Consider the following 21,851-nt stretch of genomic DNA (forward strand, 5'->3'; position numbering starts at 1 on the left):
CTGGAGGCTCCTTAATTAAGCCAAACTTCAGCTCATCACCAGATCACTAGTGGAAATTTTCAAAGCCTCTCACCAAGAGAGACAGAACAGTTCAGGGGTAAAACTCCCAGGAAATAACCTTATATGCAGAAGGGTCACAAACCATCAAGAATATAGATTTCATAAATTAATCTGACTTAACTGCTAACTAATACATTTTGACTTATTGTTTCTGTGTCATAAACTAGTAACCAAACATAAGGCAAGCCTTATCCAGAAAACAACAACAAAAAATCAAACACAAAGAAACCCCCCCACAAAAATCACTAGTACCACCTTTGTAAAATAAAATAGAAGCAAAATGAATATTCTTGAGATTCTGAAACTGTTGGCTAACCAACAACAGGACTGTGGAAGAGAAGAGAGGCTGAAGAGAGTCCTGTGTCATCGCTTCCGCAGGCTAAGAGACAGACTGGGAAAGGGATCAGGAGAGGTGGGCCACCATGGCGAAATGGAGCACCTCTCTATCTGCTAAGTGTAAATCTAACATTAAAACTCCCAAATCTTGGAGTTAGTTTAATGTCACTGACATTAACTAGCCTTATTATCACTTTATTCAAATGGATGCCATTTGATTAGGAAAGCATTGTGCATTATTTTTAGGAGGAAAACCAAACCCAATTCCCATTTGCTTAGGTGCCACATCCCACAAACAAAAAGAAAAAGGAAGCAAGTCCTTTGAGATCGTCTCTAAAGGAAGCCAGTAGGATGACTGAGTTATTTTAAGCATACTGTTGAAATTTCTGCAGGCAAGTGCCCCTGGGTAAAACAGGAGGTAGAAAGGTAGAAATAAGCTAAGAAAAGGTCATGTCCAATATTAATAATAATAAGGGACACAGAAGGGGTGAACCATGAGGAAGTCCGTTATTACCTGAAAAACAAGAATACACTTTCCCATCCAGCCTTAGTGTAAGCTGCTTTAAGAAATGTTTTTTCCAATTACTAATGGAAGAAATTCTAAATATAAAAATGCTACCCAAGGAGAAATTAGATGAATGGTAAAGGGAAAAAATGTTAAGTTAGTAGGTTGGTAGAATTTTTAATTTTTTTTTTTCCTTTCTGAGATAAGAGTCTCAAATTTGTTGCTTGAAGGACTTGCCTGCCTCAGCCTCCTAAGTAGTTGGGACTACTGGTGCATACCACCATCCCCAGCTACTTTAACTTCTAAATAAATAAAAACAGTATTTTCAAAGAAGTATGCAGCTACCATAGATTATACTTAATTTGAAGAGGGGTGGAAAGGCAGAAGCAGCCACTAAGTACCACCTGCACTCAAATCTCTAAGTGCAAGAGACCAAGTAAGTCCTAATATTTACAAGTGCTGCCCAAGACAATATTATACTTTTGAGGGCAACGTTTTCTACTTCTCACAGATATGCTTCTGTATTTATGGTCCTCTCTATGACCATCTCTTTAAATTTAGAAGCAAATATCTGAGAGGAGTTTGCTTACCATGTTTCCCGTAATACTCTTAAGAACACAAAGAAGTTCACAACCTCTCACCTAAAGCCTTCATATGCCTTGTAGATTAATTAAATATAGTTGTAAATACAATCCCAACTTCAAAAACCAAAGCATTACAACTCTGCAAGTTATACACTCTTCAAGTTTTCAGGCAGATGAAGGATTATGGGGGAAAAAAAAGCCCTAGTGTTAACACGCGCAAGTTGATATCAATGGATCACTTATTTACTGATGGAGTCTCAGACTAGAAAGTGGCTGGTAAACACTACCACTTCAGGTTGAAAAGAAATACAAATTTGATTTAGGATTTAATTCTTTTAAATCACTCTTGGGTGATTACATACAGTTACAAATTTTCTTTTTTGCTGTTTCTTTCTCCCATCCATTTAACCAGGTAATTCTCATGTGTAATAGCTTTGAATTTCCTAATGTTAACAGTGGGAGGACGATGAATATGAGAGCTAAGCAAATAGTTAACTTTCTATTGTAATACAAAACCGTAAGATATAAAAGCTACCTGAACATATAGAATAGTCCAAACAGGTCTTGGCTTTGTCAATCTCTGAGTTTAATACATTCTCTGCATTTTCTTATTATAATGGCAGTCCCTGTATGCCACGTCCTGGCAATGGTATTTCATGTTTGAAAAATTCAGGAGGATGATCTCTTCTTTGAGCAGTGAGAAATGCAAAGTATGACAAAATCTGGGAACAAACAGTTTAACTTTTGGGAAAGTATGTCTATGTTCTTGGTACTCCATCCAAAGTTCTTTAACGTTTTCTAATGTCTCCCATTTAGTCCATTCTCTGGCCTCTGGATTAAGAGTCTGTATACTCAAAACAAACAAGCAAATTACACCGAGGAGGTGAGCAAATTCACGTTAGTGCAAGGAGTCAGCTCACAGAAGTTTTACATATATTCTATTACAAAGAAGTGAAGTTCGCATAGAACTCTTTTACAAAGTCACTCAGTCTTTGAAGAAGAGAAGTATGGTATAAAGCATGACAATCTCCAATAGAAAGAAGCCTCCCAACCTTCCCTTTTAAAATAAAAAAAATGAGGCATATGTATATTTGCAAGTGGACTTCGTAAAAGTTTCTCAGTTATCACAGTTTCGAAAGACTTTTTTGCTTTTTTGTTTAACTTAAAAGGCAAGTTCTATTTTTAGACTTTTAAATGTGTTTAAGGTAAAATAAACTTGCAGCTAACTGGGATTTCCTTCTTATAGTTTTTAGTGTCGTTGCACAAAACCTCAAAGATGGTTGACATAAGAAATTATACACATTGAGAGTGAGCAAAAGGACCCAAGAAAGATAGTTGGATGCAGTAGACATTACTTTGAGTACATCATATAGGTTAAAAAAAAAAAAAAAAAAAAGAGGAAAGCCACTGAGAGTTGTTATTCCATATGGCACTGAAACAAACATTCAACTTAGTTTAGGTAATAAGAGTTACTTATCCCTGAAAATAAAGGCATCGGATTCTAAGCAGCTTTAGGAATTCAATGCTTCCTTGTGCCTCTTCCAGGAGGTGGCCACTGATCCAAAGTCCTAATCGCATGCGTGTGCTCTCTGCAAACGAGTTCCTTAGCTGTCACTGATCAAGGCCGCGTGTGGTGACTGTTACTGTGGCGGCTGGGGCTCTGGTGGCCCCTCCTGCTGGGGCGGAGCTGGTCGTGGTCCTGGAGGCCTGGGCACAGGCATGTCCTGGTGCTGCCTCTGTCTGTAAGCTATTACTGTTCCCAACAGCAACGCAATGATGGTCATGAGGTAAAGGTCCCACTCCGGTCCCAAAAGCTGATCCATATCAAGCTGGGTGAACATGTCACGAATCTTAACGAAAATAATAAAAAAATCGTTACCACTCCAATACCAGGCAAGAAATAGTGAGTCACATCACATTAAAGATAAACACTGAACGTAAATTGTTTTTGTAGAACATTTTGCAGCATGTTTTAAAAAAAGATTTTAAAAGCCTTCAACTGAAGCTCACAGTAACATGTCTTAGTAACTCAGCTATTATAACAGGTAACTACATAAAATGTCTAACAAGGTTCTTTTCATCAGCAAGTTAATGTCTAATTTTTTAATTTTTAGAAGACTTTACTAATAGTATTATATACTTATCTATAGTATCTCCTTTGTCTAAAGTTTCTCCTATGACCCATTTTCTCCTTAGCTTCCACATATTAAGGAGAGCAGGATTTCTTATTTTTTGTGATTGACTAATCTCACTTAGAATAATGTTCTCCAGTTCTGTCCATTTCCCTGAAAATGATGCAATTGTGTTTTTCCTTTATGGTTGAGTAAAATTCCATTGTGTTATGTCCAATTTCTAACCGTTTTTTCCACTGGGAAAATTTGAAAGAAACACTGGGACATATAGGAACAAGGAGAAAACAATTAGAGCCCTGGCCCGCCTGCCACTCTCTGTACTGACAGCACACACACACAGCCGAGACACTGTTCTGAGGAAGGCTGAATGAACTGTTTGCACTACCTCCTTCACGGAACTGAAGAATACAGGAATTCAAACGTTGAAGAGCAGATGGGTGACACTTGTTTTTGGGTTAGGTTTTAACTAAAATGCAAGATATTTTAATGCATAAATTTGAACTTAAAAATTATATTCTTATTTGTTTTATTATCACTTTTAGATGTTATTTTTGACATTTTTCTATTATTCAACCAAAAAGATAAATGGAGTCTAATACTTTATTTAAATAAAATCACATTTAAAAGGTTCCTGTTTTCCGGGCATGGTGGCGCACGCTTGTAATCCCCGCGCTTGGGAGGCGGAGACAGGAGGATCGCGCTTAAGAGACCCTGTTTCCAAATAAAAAAAATATAAAATAGGTCTGGGAGTGTAGCCCAGAGGTAAAAGGGCTTCCAGGAACCCCAGTACCACCAAAAATAAAAAAAAAAAAATAAAAAAAAAATAAAAGGTTCCTGTGAAATATATTTGTAGGCACAGGTACTAAATTTTTTTGGACACAAACATCTGCATACTCCAGTAAGAAGCCTGAGATGGGATATTTAGTGTTTTTCTTTCTTTCTTTCTTTCTTTCTTTCTTTCTTTCTTTCTTTCTTTCTTTCTTTCTTTCTTTCCTTCCTTCCTTCCTTCTTTTTTTTTTTTTTTTTTTTTTTTCGGTGGTACTGGGGTTCCTGGAAGCCCTTCTACCTCCGGGCTACACTCCCAGACCTATTTTTATATATTTTTTTATTTGGAAACAGGGACTCCTAAGCCAGCATGCTCGGCTGGCTTTGAACCTGCGTGATCCTCCTGTCTCCGCCTTCCAAGCGCACGGGGATTATAAGCGTGCGCCACCACACCCCTTGATCCTACTTTTAAAACAACCTTCACATCTGAAAAGTAACCATTTGTATTTTAATTAAATGAGGCAAGGACCACTTACATTTGTTTCCCGTATGTACTGCAAGAAATAGACAACGCCCAATTTGCAGAGTGCTAGGAAGACAGGTACTTGTGCATCTGGGCTGGCTTCAGCTGCCATGTCATAAAAGCGTTTTGCAAGATGAATATCCTATAATCCAGGTCACAAACAAAAATTCATTTCTTGTCAAAATAGGTAAAAATATTTAGCTTACATATTAGGGAAATTGATTTTACCTTTCAAGTTTTCATTTTAAAATGAATTTCCCTTACCACAAGAAGAAAATGAGCTTTAACTGGGTAAACTTTCTTTAATAATCTAACTATGTAATTTTGAAAAATTTAATTAAAATTTAGAAAACTTAGCTCATTTCCCCCCAATGCAATATCCCATTTACTGTGTAGATAAGGTGGACACAGCTACAGATCTGTGCATTACACTGTTAATCTAGAGTTACCCAAGGACAATTCCTAGTTTCAAGCTATTTTCTTCCTACTTAAAACTTAGTGCAAGCAACTCTGGTTTCAGTTCACATCTTCAGTTTACATTCTAGATTTTCTAGGAGGTACTTGCATGGACAGGGCCTCTATTTTGCAGTTCCTAAGAAGGGATGCCCCCAAACAGGCCTGTGCGTACATCAACTTCTCTTTGCAAAGACAGGCGCACACCTTCCCTTCCCCAGCCCTTCCTGAGGGGCATAGTCCAGAGGTGTAGAAACCTCAGACATCACCACATAAAGACACACCCTGAAACAAAGGTATTGGAGAAGGCTTCTGCAATGACTAATTGTAAACCCACGAATGGCCTCTTGTCTTACTCATATTTCTGTAAAGTGTGAAACAAGTCATTATTAATCTTGGCCCAGAATGAAGTATAGGTAATTCACATATAAGGCAGAATGGGATAGTAGTGGGAGTTGTGATAACCTTTACTTAAAAATCTCATTTCTTTTATGCCCTGACTATTGTCAAAAGAATATCAAACTCTTAAGAAACAATTCCAGGAGACATGGAAAAGAAAAGCTACACACTAAACAAGACTTCCCCATATTTAAATACAAGCATTACTTTCAGTTATTTATTAATTTTATCCTTGGAATGTGTCATTAGTTAAAAAGAAGACCTTCACACAATATTAATAGTATAGTTGTGTCTCTGATTTTTAAGAAAAATACAGTAACTTAGGGCTGGGGATGTAGTTCAGTGTGAGAGGCCAAGCTTAGCATGCATGAGGCTCTGGGTTGAATCCCTAGCACCAAAATAAGAAAACCAAAATAAAAAAAACAAAATATTTTTTGAACTGTTATTTTTTTTAAGATGATAGATCAAACTGTATGTGATAAAGACTCTGGGTGATTTGAGAGGATAATTCAAACTTATCAAATCACATCCTGAGTGTATTTCTACCTATAGCCAAACCACATCTTGATTTAATACTTAATATATTTTTCTAGCTATACTAGATGTTGGAGTATTTAGCAGTGTGAATATTTCTTTCATTTTGAACATAGAAAAATGTAATCATGATGTCTATGAAAAGTAATGATGTAATTCTGATTTTTGCACAAGATTATTTAATTATTCTCAAATTATTAATTTTAACATATTATTTACTATATTATAAAATATATTAACATTATCTAAGATATATTAATTATAAGATTTATACTAATTATTCTCTAATTATTCTCAAAAGCTGATTTCAATTCCCTTCCCTGACTCTCATCAAAAGAATATAATGCCTTTTAGTCATAAGAATTACAATATTGGCTGTATTTTATATTATAATAGAAATTAAAGAGAAGCATATATAATAATTTATTTTCTAACCTATTATAAAATGGATTATCAGGGTTATATCATTTTAATCTTGACTGCTTCTAGTAAATGATTGCAAAATATATCCAATAAATGCCATAACTTATATGTGATTCATCAAACACATGGCAGACTTTATTTGAATTGAGAAATGAAGTCAGCCTTTGACAGAAACAAAGTCTGATTGGGCTGACCATCCTCACAATGAAGAAGCGCTTCACTAAATAGGTCACCTGGTAGAGACCGTCTGGAAATTGAATGCATTGAGTCTGCAGCTCCAAAGTCTTGAAAAACTATACTTACATATCTAATAGTAACACTATTGTAAGTTGGGCGTGATGGTGCATGCTTGTAATGCCAAGATTTGGGGGGCAGAGACCAGAGAATCATGGTTTCTGGACAGCCTCAGCTACTTAGTGAGGCCCTTTGTAGCTCAGTGAGACCCTGTTTCAAAACACAACAACAACAACAACAACAACAAGAAAACGGCTAAAAATAGGGCTGGGGGTGTAGCTTGGAGGTACAATTACCCTATATTCCATTCCAGATACCCTCCCACAAAATAATATTGTAAATATTAAGATAACTTTGAAGTATAAAAATTTATATACTGAAAAGAAAATAAATGTAATAAAAACACAATTTGTAAAAAAAAAAGGTATTAGTAAAGTGAAATGAACAACTTTCCTTCTATTTCTAAGATAGATCAACAAAGTGCCCCTATTATGAGAGTAAGGGGTATAATTAACAGCTATTTCCTAAGCCTTGGTAAAGCTTCTCAGGTATTCTTCCCAGAAAATGAGAAAGTCAAAGGCTTCAGAGATCAAGGAACACTTTCTTTTCTAGGTCTCTGTTTTCTTTTTTTGTGTGTGTGTGGTATTAGGGATTGAACCTAGAAGCGTTGTGGCTCTGAGCTACAACCCCAGCCCTGTTTTCTTTTTTCTTTTTAAATAGTGTCTCACACTAAGTTGTCGAGGCTGGCTGTGAATATGTGATCCTCCTATCTCAGCCTCCCAAGTACTGGGATTACAGGCACGCACCACCACATCCGGCTTAAAAATAATCTTTAATGAGAGATCACTCTAAGTTTTGTCTGAAATATCACTCTAAAAGTCACTATTGTAATAAAACCCTTCCCATCTTGTGTACTAATTTAAGTGAACAGGTTCTAGTCATACATTTTTTTTTTTTTTTTTTTTTTGGAGGTACTGGGGTTCCTGGAAACACTTCTACCTTCGGGCTACACTCTCAGACTTATTTTTATACTTTTTTATTTGGAAACAGGGTCTCTTAAGCCAGCACAGCTGGCTTCGAACCTGCATGATCCTCTTGTCTCCACCTCTGAAGCGTGGGGATTACAAGCTTACAAGCGTGCGCCACTACGCCCAGCGTTATATTTTTTTTTAAAGTATGACTAGAGCTGGGCGTGGTGGCGCAGGTTTATAATCCCTGAGCTTGGGAGGCAGAGACAGGAGGATCATGCAGGTTCAAAGCCAGCTGTGCTGGCTTAAGAGACCCTGTTTCCAAATAAAAATATAAAATAGGTCTGGGAGTGTAGCCCAGGAACCCCAGTACCACCAAAAACAAACAAACAAACAAACAAACAAACAAACAAACCAACCAACCTGAATTGGTGTTTAAGTTACTTATGAACAGTTACACATAAACTCATTTTTTAAAATATATTTTATTTGAAAACAGGGTCTTTTCTCACTAAATTGCCCAGAGCCTCACTAAGTAGCTGAGGCTGGCTTCGAACCTGAGTGAAGTGAGCCTCCCAAGTTCTGGGATTACAAGTGTGCGCCATCACGCCCGGCTCATATAAACTCATTTTTACAAAATATACACAAAAAGTTAAATTTTTGTCAATTATATTATTTCATTATTTTGACTAATAATGTACTAGTAACTGGGCAATTCTGATGAGTACTATCTTACAAGATAGAGAGTTAGGCTGCATCAGGAAGGTCTAAGAATCAGAAATAATTTTTCTTTACTCTTTGATTATAGAAGTAAAATTCAATTTTTTTTTTTTTTTTTTTTTTTTTTTCAAAATGGCGACTGAGGGACACAGCACCTCTCAGTAGCTGAAGTAAATAAAGTTTAAATACTGAGAAAGCAGTGTCTAAATCAACAAAACAAATACATACCAGGAACCAAAACACATCCTGTACCTCGGCGGAACCCTGAACTTGAACAAGAAGAACAAAGATCGGACACGGGACCTGCTGCAGATACAATCTGACCGCGGACCAGAACGCTGAGCCGCGGGCTGCTTTGGCAGCTGTCCAAGGAGCTGCCTGCCCGATATTTCCACGGCAAGATAATCCGGGAATAAAAACGGACTTAGGACCGCATCCTAAGCAGCGAGCAGCACCCTCCAGAACTCTGTCTGCCCACCAGCGACCGGATCACATCGGCACAGAGACTCACACGGATTCCTGCACCAAGACAGGTACCTGAGGGCGCCCTAGTAACTGGGGTCCTAGCGTGTGCGGAGTCGCAGTCTCAAACCCCCACCACGGGCTCAAGCCTCAGAGCACTCTCCTCGCGCTTCCTGCCTGTCCCCTACTAGTAATCAGCGCCTGTACACTGCCCTCCTAAATTGGAGCCTGCTTCTGTGGCTAACCCCTGCCACCTTGCCAGAGCCTACCCTCCAGGCTGCAAAAGCACTGGGAGACCCGGAAATCTCCTTGGGGCACCCCCAGCCTCTACGTCCCGCGGGACGCAGAGACCATTGCTGGACACCGCACACTGGACCCTTGAGCACCTACCCTGCACCCCTGGCCCACCGCGGGGTATTCCCAACCTCCTGGTAGCCAGATGCTTAGTTCTAAGTGAGAACACAGCTCAATACACCTTGGAAGAACATACCAGCAGCAATAGACAGCTGCACCCACTCTCACTAGGGTCCAGTATTAACAGGGCATCCAGCCTGCACTCTTGGAATAGGCAGAGCTCTGGCAGTAAGTGTGGCCACCCAGGAACCAGCATTCATTTGCCCAGGGCACATCTTGGGACCACACCTGGCTAGCCTAGCTGGAATTTCCAGAGACACAAGAAAATCCATCGGGCCACAAAATCTGCTCAGGACCTCAGGGGGAAGTGCCAATTACACTTTAGTCACTCTCCACCCCTGCTGTAGGGAAGCACAGGCTGGAGGCGAGGGTGGTAAGTGCAGATGTGCTGACCACAGGTTAGAATTTCGCAGAATCTGTGAACTGTACAGAATCAAATAACAGTGAAACCAGACACCCGGACACATAAACCTAAAGCAGCTAAAGGAGAAAAAGGTGTCCAAACACCCAGAGTGACTTAAGAAGATAAAAATAGAGTACAAAGAAAACTAAGAGACATTGGACGGTATCCTGAAAGCTACCAAGCAATCAGATACACACATATTATATGGACCTGACCCCATATGCGTAAATAAGTAGGACTGTTTGTTTTACTTTTAATGTGGATGTTATGTTTTCTTTTGCTTTTAAAGTGCTTTTGTTTTAATATGGTTATTGCTGTTTTCTTTTTTTTTCTTTTTCTTTCTTCTTTTAATCCAAACTTCTCTTACTTTAACTTGTTGTTTTATATATATATACATTGGATAGTTTGCCTTATTTCTTTATTTCACACGGCTGCTAGTTCCTTTTATTTTATTCCTCTTCCTTTTTCCTCTTTCTTCCCTTTTCCTTCCTTTTCTTTCATTCTCCTCCTTTGATTGGTTTACCTTCCTTTTTCTTGGATTACATAATAGTCTTGGTATCTTGAGCGGATTCTTTTTTTTTTTTTTTTTTTTTTTTATGTCTGCCTGCTCCTACCAGCATCCCTATTTACAAACCTTCCCACACTAACCTACATACATTTCTCCCCCAAAACTTTTCCCCATAATATACCTCATGGTTTAAAACTCAAAGTATTTTTTATATCCATAACTACTCTACTAACAACAAGAGTCCTAGTAGTTAACTCTCTCTCATTCATAGCAAGTTATTACTTTATCATACTTAAAGTCCTTCTCAACCTAACATATCCTCCACCTAATCTGACTCCTTTACCCATCACCCCAGCTCCTCCCACATCACCCACTTTCAACACTGGAAAGGCTCTGCTGACTGGCCGATACTCCTAAACTCCTAATATTAAGATTTGACTAAACACATTACTCACGAACGATGGGTAGAAATCAGAAAAACAGGACAGAGAACACTATAAATATGAGAACCAGGAGTTATGAAGAGACAGCAGAAATCACGAATACTGACCTACTAGAAATGCAAGAAGGGGAGTTCAGAATCTTGTTGTTCAATATGATGAAAGGTTTTAAAACAAGTATAGAGGAGGTTAAAGGTGAAATAGAAACACTAAAAAAGAATCAGAAAGAGGTCTGGAATGAAATGAAAGAGGCAATAAGTGAAATGAAGACAGCAATAGAAAGAAACTCTGGAAGATTAGATGAAATGGAAAACAGAATATCAATATTAGAAGACAGTACATCCCAAACCGAAAACACAGTCAGCGATATACAGAAATCTTTACAGCAACAAAACCTAAACATCCAGCAATTATGGGATAATATGAAGCGCCCTAATTTACGGATAATAGGCATTGAGGAAGGGATAGAGGTACAGACCAAGGGCATATGTAATATCTTCAAGGAAATAATCTCAGAGAATTTTCCAAATATGGAAAGAGACTTGAATCTTCAAGTACAGGAGGCATACAGAACTCCACTGAGACAGGACCAAAGAAAAACCACTCCACGCCACATAATAACCAAATTGACCAGCATAGAGGCCAAGGAAGGAATCTTAAAAGCAGTAAGAACAAAAGGACAGGTGACATATAGAGGCAAAACAATAAGAATCACCCCAGACTATACAACCCAGGTCAGGAATGCTAGGAGAGACTGGTATGACGTGATTCAGACCCTGGAAGAACATAACTTCCAGCCCAAATTAATCTACCCAGCAAAACTACTATTCAAGATCAATGGGAAAGTCAAAGTCTTTCAGGATAAACAGAATCTCAAAAAATTCATGAATTCAAAGCCAACACTAGAGAAAATTCTTAAAGAAATAAATCATAAGGAAGAAAAAAGAAGCAGACTCCAGAATCAGAGAAGCGAGGAAGTTAATAAGTGGGCCATTTAAGTAAAGAAGAAAGATCACAACACCCAAGAGTAGACAGAACACAAAATGGCAGAAAACAAAAAGCATATTTCAATAATATCACTTAATGTCAAAGGACTTAACTCACCAATCAAAAGACATAGACTGGCAATGTGGATTAGGAAACATAATCCAAACATATGCTGTCTGCAAGAAACTCACCTCACAGCCAAAGACATTCACAGGTTGAAGGTGAAAGGATGGAAAAAGATATACCATGCCACCAGTGACCGAAAAAGAGCAGGGGTAGCAACCCTGATATCCAACAAAACAGACTTTAAAATAAAACACATCAAAAGAGACAAATCAGGGCACTTCCTTTTATTAAAAGGAACAATACACCAAGAAGATATAATGATAGTAAATATTTATGCCCCAAATGTGGGTGCAACCACATTCGTAAAACAAACCCTTCTGGACATAAGATCCCAAGTAGACCCAAATACAATAATTCTGGGAGACTTTAATACGCCTCTCACACCACTGGATCGATCTTCGAGGCAAAAGATGAGTAAAGATGCTCTAGAACTAAAGGAAACCATAAACCAAATGGACCTAATAGACGTTTTCAGAGTATTTCAACCAGGAACTACAGAATACACTTTCTTCTCAGCAGCCCATGGAACCTTCTCCAAAATAGATCACATCCTGGGACACAAAGAAAATACCAGCAAATTCAAAAAATGTAATATAATCCCATGCATCTTTTCAGACCACAATGGAATAAAAGTAGAAATCAACAACAGGAAACTCGAAAGAAAGTATTCAAATTCATGGAGAATGAATGATACACTACTAAATGACGAATGGGTAAGAGCAGAAATTAGGGAAGAAATAAAGAAATTTATGGAAACAAACGAAAACAGAGACACAACCCACCAAAACCTATGGGACACCATGAAGGCAGTACTAAGAGGAAAGTTTATCGCATTGAGTGCCCACATAAAAAGGATGGAGAACCACCAAGTAAAGAACCTAATGAAACAACTCAAGGATCTAGAAATTCTGCAACAATCCATTCCCAAAGCCAGCAGAAGACGAGAAATCATCAAAATTAGAGCAGAAATAAATGAAATAGAGAACAAAAAAACAATTCAAAGAATCAATAAAACAAAAAGTTGGTTCTTTGAAAAGATTAATAGAATTGATAAACCCCTGGCCAACCTAACCAAAAGAAAAAGAGAATCAACTCAAATTACCAAAATTAGAAATGAAAAAGGAGATATCACCACTGATAGTGAAGAAATTCAAAACATTATCAGAAACTACTTTAAAAATTTATACTCCAATAGATTTGAAAACCTGGATGAAATTGACAGATTTCTAAACACAGTTAACCTTCCTACACTCAACCAAGAGGACATAGCAAGCCTAAACCAACCAATAACAACCAAAGAAATAGAAACGGCAATAAAAATTCTTCCACCAAAGAAAAGCCCAGGCCCAGATGGGTTCCCAGCTGAATTCTACAAAACCTTCAATGAACAACTAATACCAATACTTCATAACACGTTCCGGGAAATTGAAAGAGATGGAACTCTTCCAAATTCCTTCTATGAGGCCAGTATCACATTAATCCCCAAACCAAATAAAGATACCTCAAGAAAGGAAAACTACAGACCAATATCCTTAATGAACATAGATGCAAAAATTCTAAACAAAATACTAGCTATACGCATTCAAAACTATATCAAGAGAATAATTCATCACGACCAAGTCGGTTTCATCCCAGAAAAACAAGGCTGGTTCAACATACGCAAATCAATACATGTTATTCACCACATAAATAGAACCAAGAACAAAAACCACATCATCATAGCAATAGATGCTGAAAAAGCATTCGACAAAATCCAACACCCATTTATGTTAAAAACACTGCAAAAAATTGGGATAGAAGGAAAGTACTTCAACATCATCAAGGCAATATACTGCAAACCCAAAGCCAACATTATATTGAATGGGGAAAAACTGCAAGAATTTCCGCTACAGTCAGGAACAAGACAAGGATGCCCACTTTCACCTCTCCTTTTCAATATAGTCCTTGAGACTCTTGCTGCAGCAATCAGACAAGAGAAGGAAATCAAAGGAATCCACATAGGAAGAGAGGAAGTGAAATTATCCTTATTCGCAGATGACATGATCCTTTACCTGGAAGACCCAAAGAACTCAACCAAAAGACTTCTGGAGCTGATCGACAAATTCGGCAAAGTCGCAGGTTACAAAATCAACCTAAAGAAATCAGTGGCCTTTCTTTATGCCAACAACGAATCCACAATGAAGGAAACAAAAACAACAATTCCATTCACTATAACCTCAAAACCAATAAAATACCTAGGAATAAACCTAACCCAAGATGTAAAAGACCTCTACAACAAAAACTATAAAACATTAAAAAAAGAAATAGAAGAAGACCTTGGAAGATGGAAAGATCTCCCGTGCTCATGGATAGGCAGAATAAATATCATCAAAATGGCCATTCTGCCAAAACTGATCTATAGGTTCAATGCAATTCCCATTAAAATACCAGTGACATTCTTCAGAGACCTAGAAAAATCAATCATGAACTTCATATGGAGAAAGAAAAGACCTAGAATAGCCAAAGCAATTCTCAATAACAAGAAACACGCAGGAGGCATTACAATCCCAGACTTCAAACTATACTATAGAGCAATAGTAGTAAAAACAGCATGGTACTGGCACAAAAACAGATATACTGACCAGTGGATTAGAATAGAAGATACAGAAACAAACCCACACATCTTTAGTCAATTAATCTTTGACAAAGGGGCCAAACACATACGCTGGAGAAAAGACAGCCTTTTCAACAAGTGGTGCTGGGAGAACTGGCTAGCCATTTGTAAAAAGATGAAGCTAAACCCCTATATCTCACCTAACACAGGAATCAACTCAAGATGGATCAAAGACTTAGAAATTAGACCTGAGACGGTGAAGTTAGTAGAGGAGAACATAGGTTCAACACTACAACATATTGGCACAGGCAGTAACTTTCTCAACAAAACCTCCAAAGCTCAGGAAATTAAAGCAAGAATAAACAAGTGGGATAACATTAAACTAAAAAGTTTCTTCTCATCAAAGGAAACTATCAATAACCTAAAGAGGAAGCCTACAGAATGGGAAAGGATCTTTACCAGCCACCATTCTGATAGGGGGCTAATATCCAGAGTATACAAAGAGCTCAAAAGGCTCTACACCAACAAAACAAACAACCCAATCAAGAAATGGGCAAATGAACTAAATAGACACTTCACAAAAGAAGAGATACAAAGGGCTAATAGATACATGAAAAGATGTTCTTCATCACTGGCCATCAGGGAGATGCAAATCAAAACTACACTGAGATTCCATCTAACCCCAGTGAGAGTAGCAAGCATAAAGAAATCAAACAACAACAAATGCTGGCGAGGATGTGGGGAAAGAGGAACTCTTTTACACTGTTGGTGGGAGTGCAAACTAGTTCAGCCACTATGGAGATCTGTGTGGAGATTCCTAAGAAAGGTGGGAATAGATCCACCATATGATCCAGCTATACCACTCCTGGGTATCTTTCCAAAAGGGTTGAATTCAGAGAAATACAGCAACATATGCATACCTATGTTCATAGCAGCACAATTTGTAATAGCCAAAATATGGATCCAACCCAGATCACCATCAACAGATGAATGGATAGCAAAACTGTGGGAAATACACACAATGGAATTCTATTCAGCCATAAAGAAGAACAAAATTTTATCATTTGCAAGAAGATGGAAAGCCCTGGAAAGCATCATGTTAAGTGAGATCAGCCAAGCACAGAAGGAGAAGATACACATGTTTCCTCTAATATGCCCAAACTAGAAAACACAAAGGATACCAGTAGGACCCCAGATATTAGAGGGGAAATACTAGCTAAGTTTTAATGGAAAGATAGGAGAGGAGAAAGGCCGATCTTGATTAAGGAGCATCTTCACCTGAACATGTGTAAAATTATGAATAAGACATGGTTAACCTGGCCAACCATTGGTGGGGGGGGGGAGAAAATGGGGGCGGGGGGAGAGGGCACCAAATATAGTGTAAATGTATACTATTTATGTTCAATAAAAAATTGTTAAAAAAAAAAATAAAAAAAAAAAAAAAAAAAAAAAAAAAGAAGTAAAATTCAAGATAAGATTACATACTTGTTTCAGATAAATATGACAGTGACCAGTGAAAAGCCTAGGCATTAAAGATATAACATTAGTATAAAATTCTATGTGTGAAAGCAATGGCTGAAAATATGAACTTAGGGATAAAAGAAAAATATAATAATTTGTTATTAAAAAGTTTGTATGTTTTTAAGAAATCAGTAATAGTGGGTATCAAATTATTTTGGTATTTAGAGTCTACTGAATATTTTAAGAGTAATTTAATAATTCTATTTCAAAATGTTAACATAAAGGTGAAATTTAGATGCTTTGAAACTTCAGAGAAAATTTCAACATCAACTTACAAATGTGCAAGAAATACAGTTCTTAAATATCTCTGAGAATATATAGCCAAAAATATTAACACCATGTAGGTCTAGAGAGTTAGGCTGCATTAGGAAGGTCTAATAATCAGAAATAATTTTATTATTGAGAATATTTTTAATTCATTTCAAAATAATGTAGGAATAATCGAATTTGACTGAGCACGGACACGTAGGTTTTATAAACAATGATTAATCACCAGCAGCAGCACTGAATTTCTGCTTTGTGAATCTGTCTTTAACCGTGTGGATATTAATATGTATATTTTTTAGAAGATGAGAGACACTGAAGATCAGTCTTAAAACTTACTGGCCTAAAAGCTAATGATTCGAGACTTCCGGGAAGATGGCAACCGAGAAAAGTGGGGCTTAAGAGCCCCGCTAACAACCAATCTCCATTACCACAAAATCAGTGCCTTTCATAGCCAGAAAACACCATCACCAGAGAAACAAAAAAATCACCAGGCTCCAGAGAGAAAGTGGACTGAGAACAGAGCTCAGAGCCACAGAGAGATACACCGGCCTCACGCTGGAGGACGCGGCAGCAGCGCCATACTGCCGGCGGCAGCGGTGAATTCACCGGACGGCCATAGCAAGCCGAGGTGAGCTGCTGCGGAACAGCCAGGCGGGATCTTTCGGCGCACGGAGCATCTAAAGCTCCCAGTGGCTGAGCTCAGCACCCGCTGCAGGGACTCAGAGTGGAACTCAAAACCAGAAAAGAAAAAATACGCCAGCCTCACAGCCGAGGGCGTGGCAGCGGCGCCATACTGCCACCGGCAGCAGCAGCAGTGAATTCACCGAGTCCAGTACAGCTACATCTGCGAACTCAAGAACAGTGAGTCAAATTGCGGGCCACAGAGGAGAAATCCCAGTACTGTACTCCCTGGGATTTGACCCAGTGGGGGAGTGGCGGTGGCAGAGATATCACACCATAGGAGAACGTGCAACCTGGCACCCCCCACAGTCTAAAGCAGCCTCTATCGACTCTCTGGGTCGGAGACTCTGTGATACAACACAGTAAAGGAGTAGTGGGGTCAGAGATACTACAGACTCGAGATCCAGAGCACCTTAAGCGAAGTCATAGTGACCCAAGAAAAGAACCCAGATAAGGCAAAAACTTCCGAAATCATGGGAAAGAGGAATAACACTGGAGCAATGAATGCCCACAACCCTACAACACCAGAACCCGATAAAACTGAAAATCAGAGATTTCTAGAAGATCAAATCAGGAAAATAACTGTAGAAATAATAGAGGTGCTTCGAAAAGAATTCAGAGAGAGCCAAAAAGAGATAAAGGATGCAATTAATGAAGTAAAGGCCTCAATTCAAAGCACAAACAACCGATTAGACCACATGGAGAACAGAATCTCGCTCTTAGAAGATGATCATTCCAAAAATGAACGCATAGTTTCTTTTTTTTTTTTTTTTGGTGGTACTGGGGTCCCTGGAAGCCCTTCTACCTCTGGGATACACTCCCAAGGGCTACACTCCCAGACCTCATTTTTAACTTTTTTATGTGGAAACAGGGTCTCTTAAGCCAGCGAGGCTGGCTCCGAAGCAGTGCGATCCTCCTGTCTCCGCCTCCCAAGCGCGGGGATTACAAGCGTGCGCCACCACGCCCGGCCGCATAGTTTCTAATCTAGAAAAAAATATCCGACAGCAGGAATCTGACATTGAAGAAATATGGGCCCATTTTAAGAGAGCTAACCTAAGAATAATTGGAATAGAGGAGGGAAAAGAAAGTGAAACCAAAGGGATCAACAATCTCTTCAAGGAAGTAATAGCACAAAATTTTCCAAACATAGAACAAGAGGTTGATACACAGGTCCAGGAAACTTATAGAACTCCCTTTAGACAGGATCGGAGAAGAGGATCCCCACGTCACATAATTGTCAAAATGACCAATGTGGAAGCCAAGCAGAGAATCTTAAAGGCAACAAAAACAAAGGGCCAAGTGACATTCAGAGGCAAACCAATTAGAATCACTCCAGACTTCCCAAACCAAGTCATGAGAGCCAGAAGGGCTTGGAGTAACATATTCCAAACTCTGAAAGAAAACAACTTCCAGCCAAAAGTTTCCTACCCAGCAAAACTTTCTATCAAATTAGATGGAGAAATAAGAAGCTTCCATGACAAACAGAAACTGAAGGAATTTATGTCTTCAAAACCAGCACTAGAGAAAATACTCAAAGAGATTAACTACAAAGAAGAAATAGGTAACACACACCAGAACCAGAGAAACAAGATTTTCCATCCAACAGACAACTAAGATTGGTTATCTGTGGAGATTCATTATTTATGTTAGTCTTTTACCTATCCCTAAATTGTATTGTTTGCCTTTATTGTTGTTAATTTTTAGGATGTCTAGTTGGAATATTAATATACCTTCAGATATAGCATTTGGAAATATTTTATCCCATTCTATCAGTAACTTTTAACTCTGTTTACATTGTCTTTGGATATACAATATTTTTTTTTATTTTTTAGGGAGTTTGTATACTCTTCTGTTGCCTGTGCCATTGAAATCATATCCAAGAAATCACTGCCAATTTCAATGTTGTGAGGTTTTATGACCCAGATTTTCTTCTAAAAGTTTATAGTCTTAAGATTTATATTTAGGTCTTTTATCTATTTTGAGTTAATATTTGTATATGGGATTAGGTAAGGGTCCAATTTTATTCTCTTCCATGTAAGTATTATTTTTCAACAATATTTAGTTAAAAGATTATTATTTCCACCACCAAATGTTCGTGGAAACCTTGTCAAAAATAACTTGACAATATAGGGAAGAATTTAGCTCTAGGCTTTAATTTAACTCCAATGGCTTATATATCTGCCTTTAGAACAGTACTACACTGTTTCAATTATTGTAGCTTTATATGGCTTGAAATCAGAAAACATATATCTTCTAGCTTTGTTCTTTTTCAAGATCGTTTTGGGTATCTAGAGTCCATATTCCATATTAGGATAGATTTTTTTTTCTGAAAAATAAATATATAAATATATGATAGTTTCACCTAAAAAAATAGAAATATTCTCTGGAAAGAAAGAAAGCAAAAAGAAATATTGAAATGTTATCTTTAAGTCATCAGAAGCTTGGTATCAGACAAATGAAACTGTTATGTGAAATTATCATTTTTAATTTTGGATAAATTGCTATAATACTAGATGTCAACCACTAAGCCAAGCATGGGAAGGAGGGACGGGGAGAGAATGGGGTGGGGATCGGGTGGGGGCTGACTGGGCGATGTGTGCATGTATGTCTACAAAAGTTTGTATCCCACTATGATGTATGAATACAGTGCACCAATAAAAAAAATAAAAAAATAAAAAATTTGAAAAAAAAATAAAGCTGATGATTCTAAAGAAAGCCTACTTTCTATTCAAATACAGGTATTTTCCCCATCATAATTATCTGGACATTTGTTTTGAAGCCACACTCACCTGTTTAATGCCCAATCCCTTCTCATGCATATATCCCAGATTAAACATGGCTTGTGCACTGTGCTGCTGCTCAGATGCTAGACGATAGTGAATAAATGCAGTCTCGTAATCAACATCTGTGCCAAATCCATAGAAATGGTAGTCGCCGAGCTTGATTCTAGCCACAGTATACCCTTAAACAAAAGTTAAACCCAAACTGCCAATAAATATTGTGTGCTTAAAACAGAACAAACTTATTTCTCCTCCATTAACATGCCTTTATATAAAACACAGAATTTTAATTTGTAGTACACAAACTTTATAACACCTTCAGCCAAGCCAGTTAGTAAAACTTTAAGCTAGAACTTTAGCCCTTCTGTGAAATGACTTGTAACAGTCAGGGAGAAGTGAAACAAGATGACTAGGACTTTCTCTTACATCATCATGCTCTATTTTAGCACATCATTTACATCTTAAAAAATAGTTCAGCTGGACTGTTGTTTAGACCTGGAAAAGGGAGAGGCAGGCAGTGTTAATCAGAGTATGTGAGAGAAAGAAATATTCAAAAGGAGAAAGAGTGAGGAAAGGTTGCAGTCCTTCTTTTAGGTTTCAGGCTGATATTCTAGTACAGGTTTTATTCAATTCTCATTTGACACTATAAACTGACTTTGAACTAGAAACCAAAGAGTGAACCACAACATAATGAAACTGTGCAGTACAAAGACATTGCAATTCAATTTAGGAATCCTGGCACTAGAAAGAACTAAATTTTAAGAATAAATACTAATCATGATGCAAACAAGTTAAGCCATAAGTAATCTCTGCTTACATTTAAGGTGATGAATAACCTATTTTAATGTTCATCGGTGATAAAAAAACCAATACAGAGAGGTCCCTGGGTGAAACTTGTACCTAGGAATTAACCACTCACCTTGAGAGGCTGCCCTGTTCCAGTGCAGCAAAGCTCTGGGATAAGTTTCATTTTCACCGACAATGGTTGCTTCTCCTACAGAAAAAAACCCACAAAATACAAATCAAGCACTTAAGGAGAGTCAGCAGACTTTCAGACTTCATGTGCAATTAAGGTGGATATGTGAAGCATAAGATTAAATCAAATGAGTATTAAAATTAAACAAGTATTATTGGAATACTGTGTTCAAGAGTCACTGGATTCAGGAAGGTACTGCTTCCTGAAACATGTTTTATCTCCAGTACCAATGACAAGGCTAATTATTGAGACACTTCTAGGAATTCAGTGTTGGGAAAATGGTAGTTTTATATCTGCAATACACTAAGAAATATACTGAATTCAGTTAAACCTAAGGCAGGACTGAAGTGAACCTTACTCTGATCAAGAATGAAGGCTGCATTGCTCTGTGCCACTTCATAGCCTTGTTCGGCCAGCAGGAGGTACTGGACCACTGCAGCATTGTAGTCAGCTTCTTTATAGCTGCTATAGGCAGTCATGAGCCTCTCAGACCAGCGGCCTCGCTCACAGACATTCTTGAACAACTGGGCCAAGAGGAAAGAAGAAAATGAACACATGCCAAAATATAACTTGTACCTTGGCTACAGGTGATTTAGTTAAGCTTGGTCTTTGAATCTCTAGCTGCTTGCTTTCATTACCCTTTGGAGGTAAACAGGTTTATAAAAATAACAGCAAGCTGAGCATGGTGGCGTATGCCTGTAATCCTAGTACTTGGGAGGCTGAGAAAGGAGGACCAAAGGTTCAAGGTCAGCCTCAGCAACTTAGTGAGGTCACACAGAAACTTAGCGAGATCCTGTTTCAAAATTAAATAAAAATAGGGCTCAAAGGTAGAATACTTCTGGGTTCAACCTCCAATGCAAAAACAAACAAACAAAAACAAGAAACAGAACCCACACCCACAAATAATTATATGTGATTTATTCTGGCCAGTGCTATTCTAGTGACATATTTATTATGGCTATTAACATACTTAATCCTCCTAAGAGAATGACCAAGGGCCATCCTATGAGGTGAGTTCTTTTAACAGCCCCATTTTTTAGCTGAGCATGGTGGTGCA

General features: G+C 38.0%; 1 protein-coding gene across 1 annotated transcript in view; it reads right to left on the reverse strand.

Moving 5' to 3' along the window:
• Positions 1–3,125: 3,125 nt before the first annotated feature.
• The window catches only part of SEL1L (SEL1L adaptor subunit of SYVN1 ubiquitin ligase), a gene marked incomplete at both ends in the record, with an annotated part of 57,031 nt that continues 38,305 nt past the window's right edge, over positions 3,126–21,851 (reverse strand). The window contains 5 exons of the mRNA XM_080707916.1: positions 3,126–3,335; positions 4,919–5,047; positions 19,828–20,000; positions 20,738–20,812; positions 21,153–21,318. Coding sequence (XP_080564042.1) covers positions 3,126–3,335; positions 4,919–5,047; positions 19,828–20,000; positions 20,738–20,812; positions 21,153–21,318 — 753 coding nt within the window. The remainder of the gene's footprint in view (positions 3,336–4,918; positions 5,048–19,827; positions 20,001–20,737; positions 20,813–21,152; positions 21,319–21,851) is intronic.

The sequence above is a fragment of the Muscardinus avellanarius genome (assembly GCF_963383645.1).
Source record: "Muscardinus avellanarius genome assembly, chromosome: 12".
In the NCBI taxonomy this organism is placed as follows: Eukaryota; Metazoa; Chordata; class Mammalia; order Rodentia; family Gliridae; genus Muscardinus; species Muscardinus avellanarius.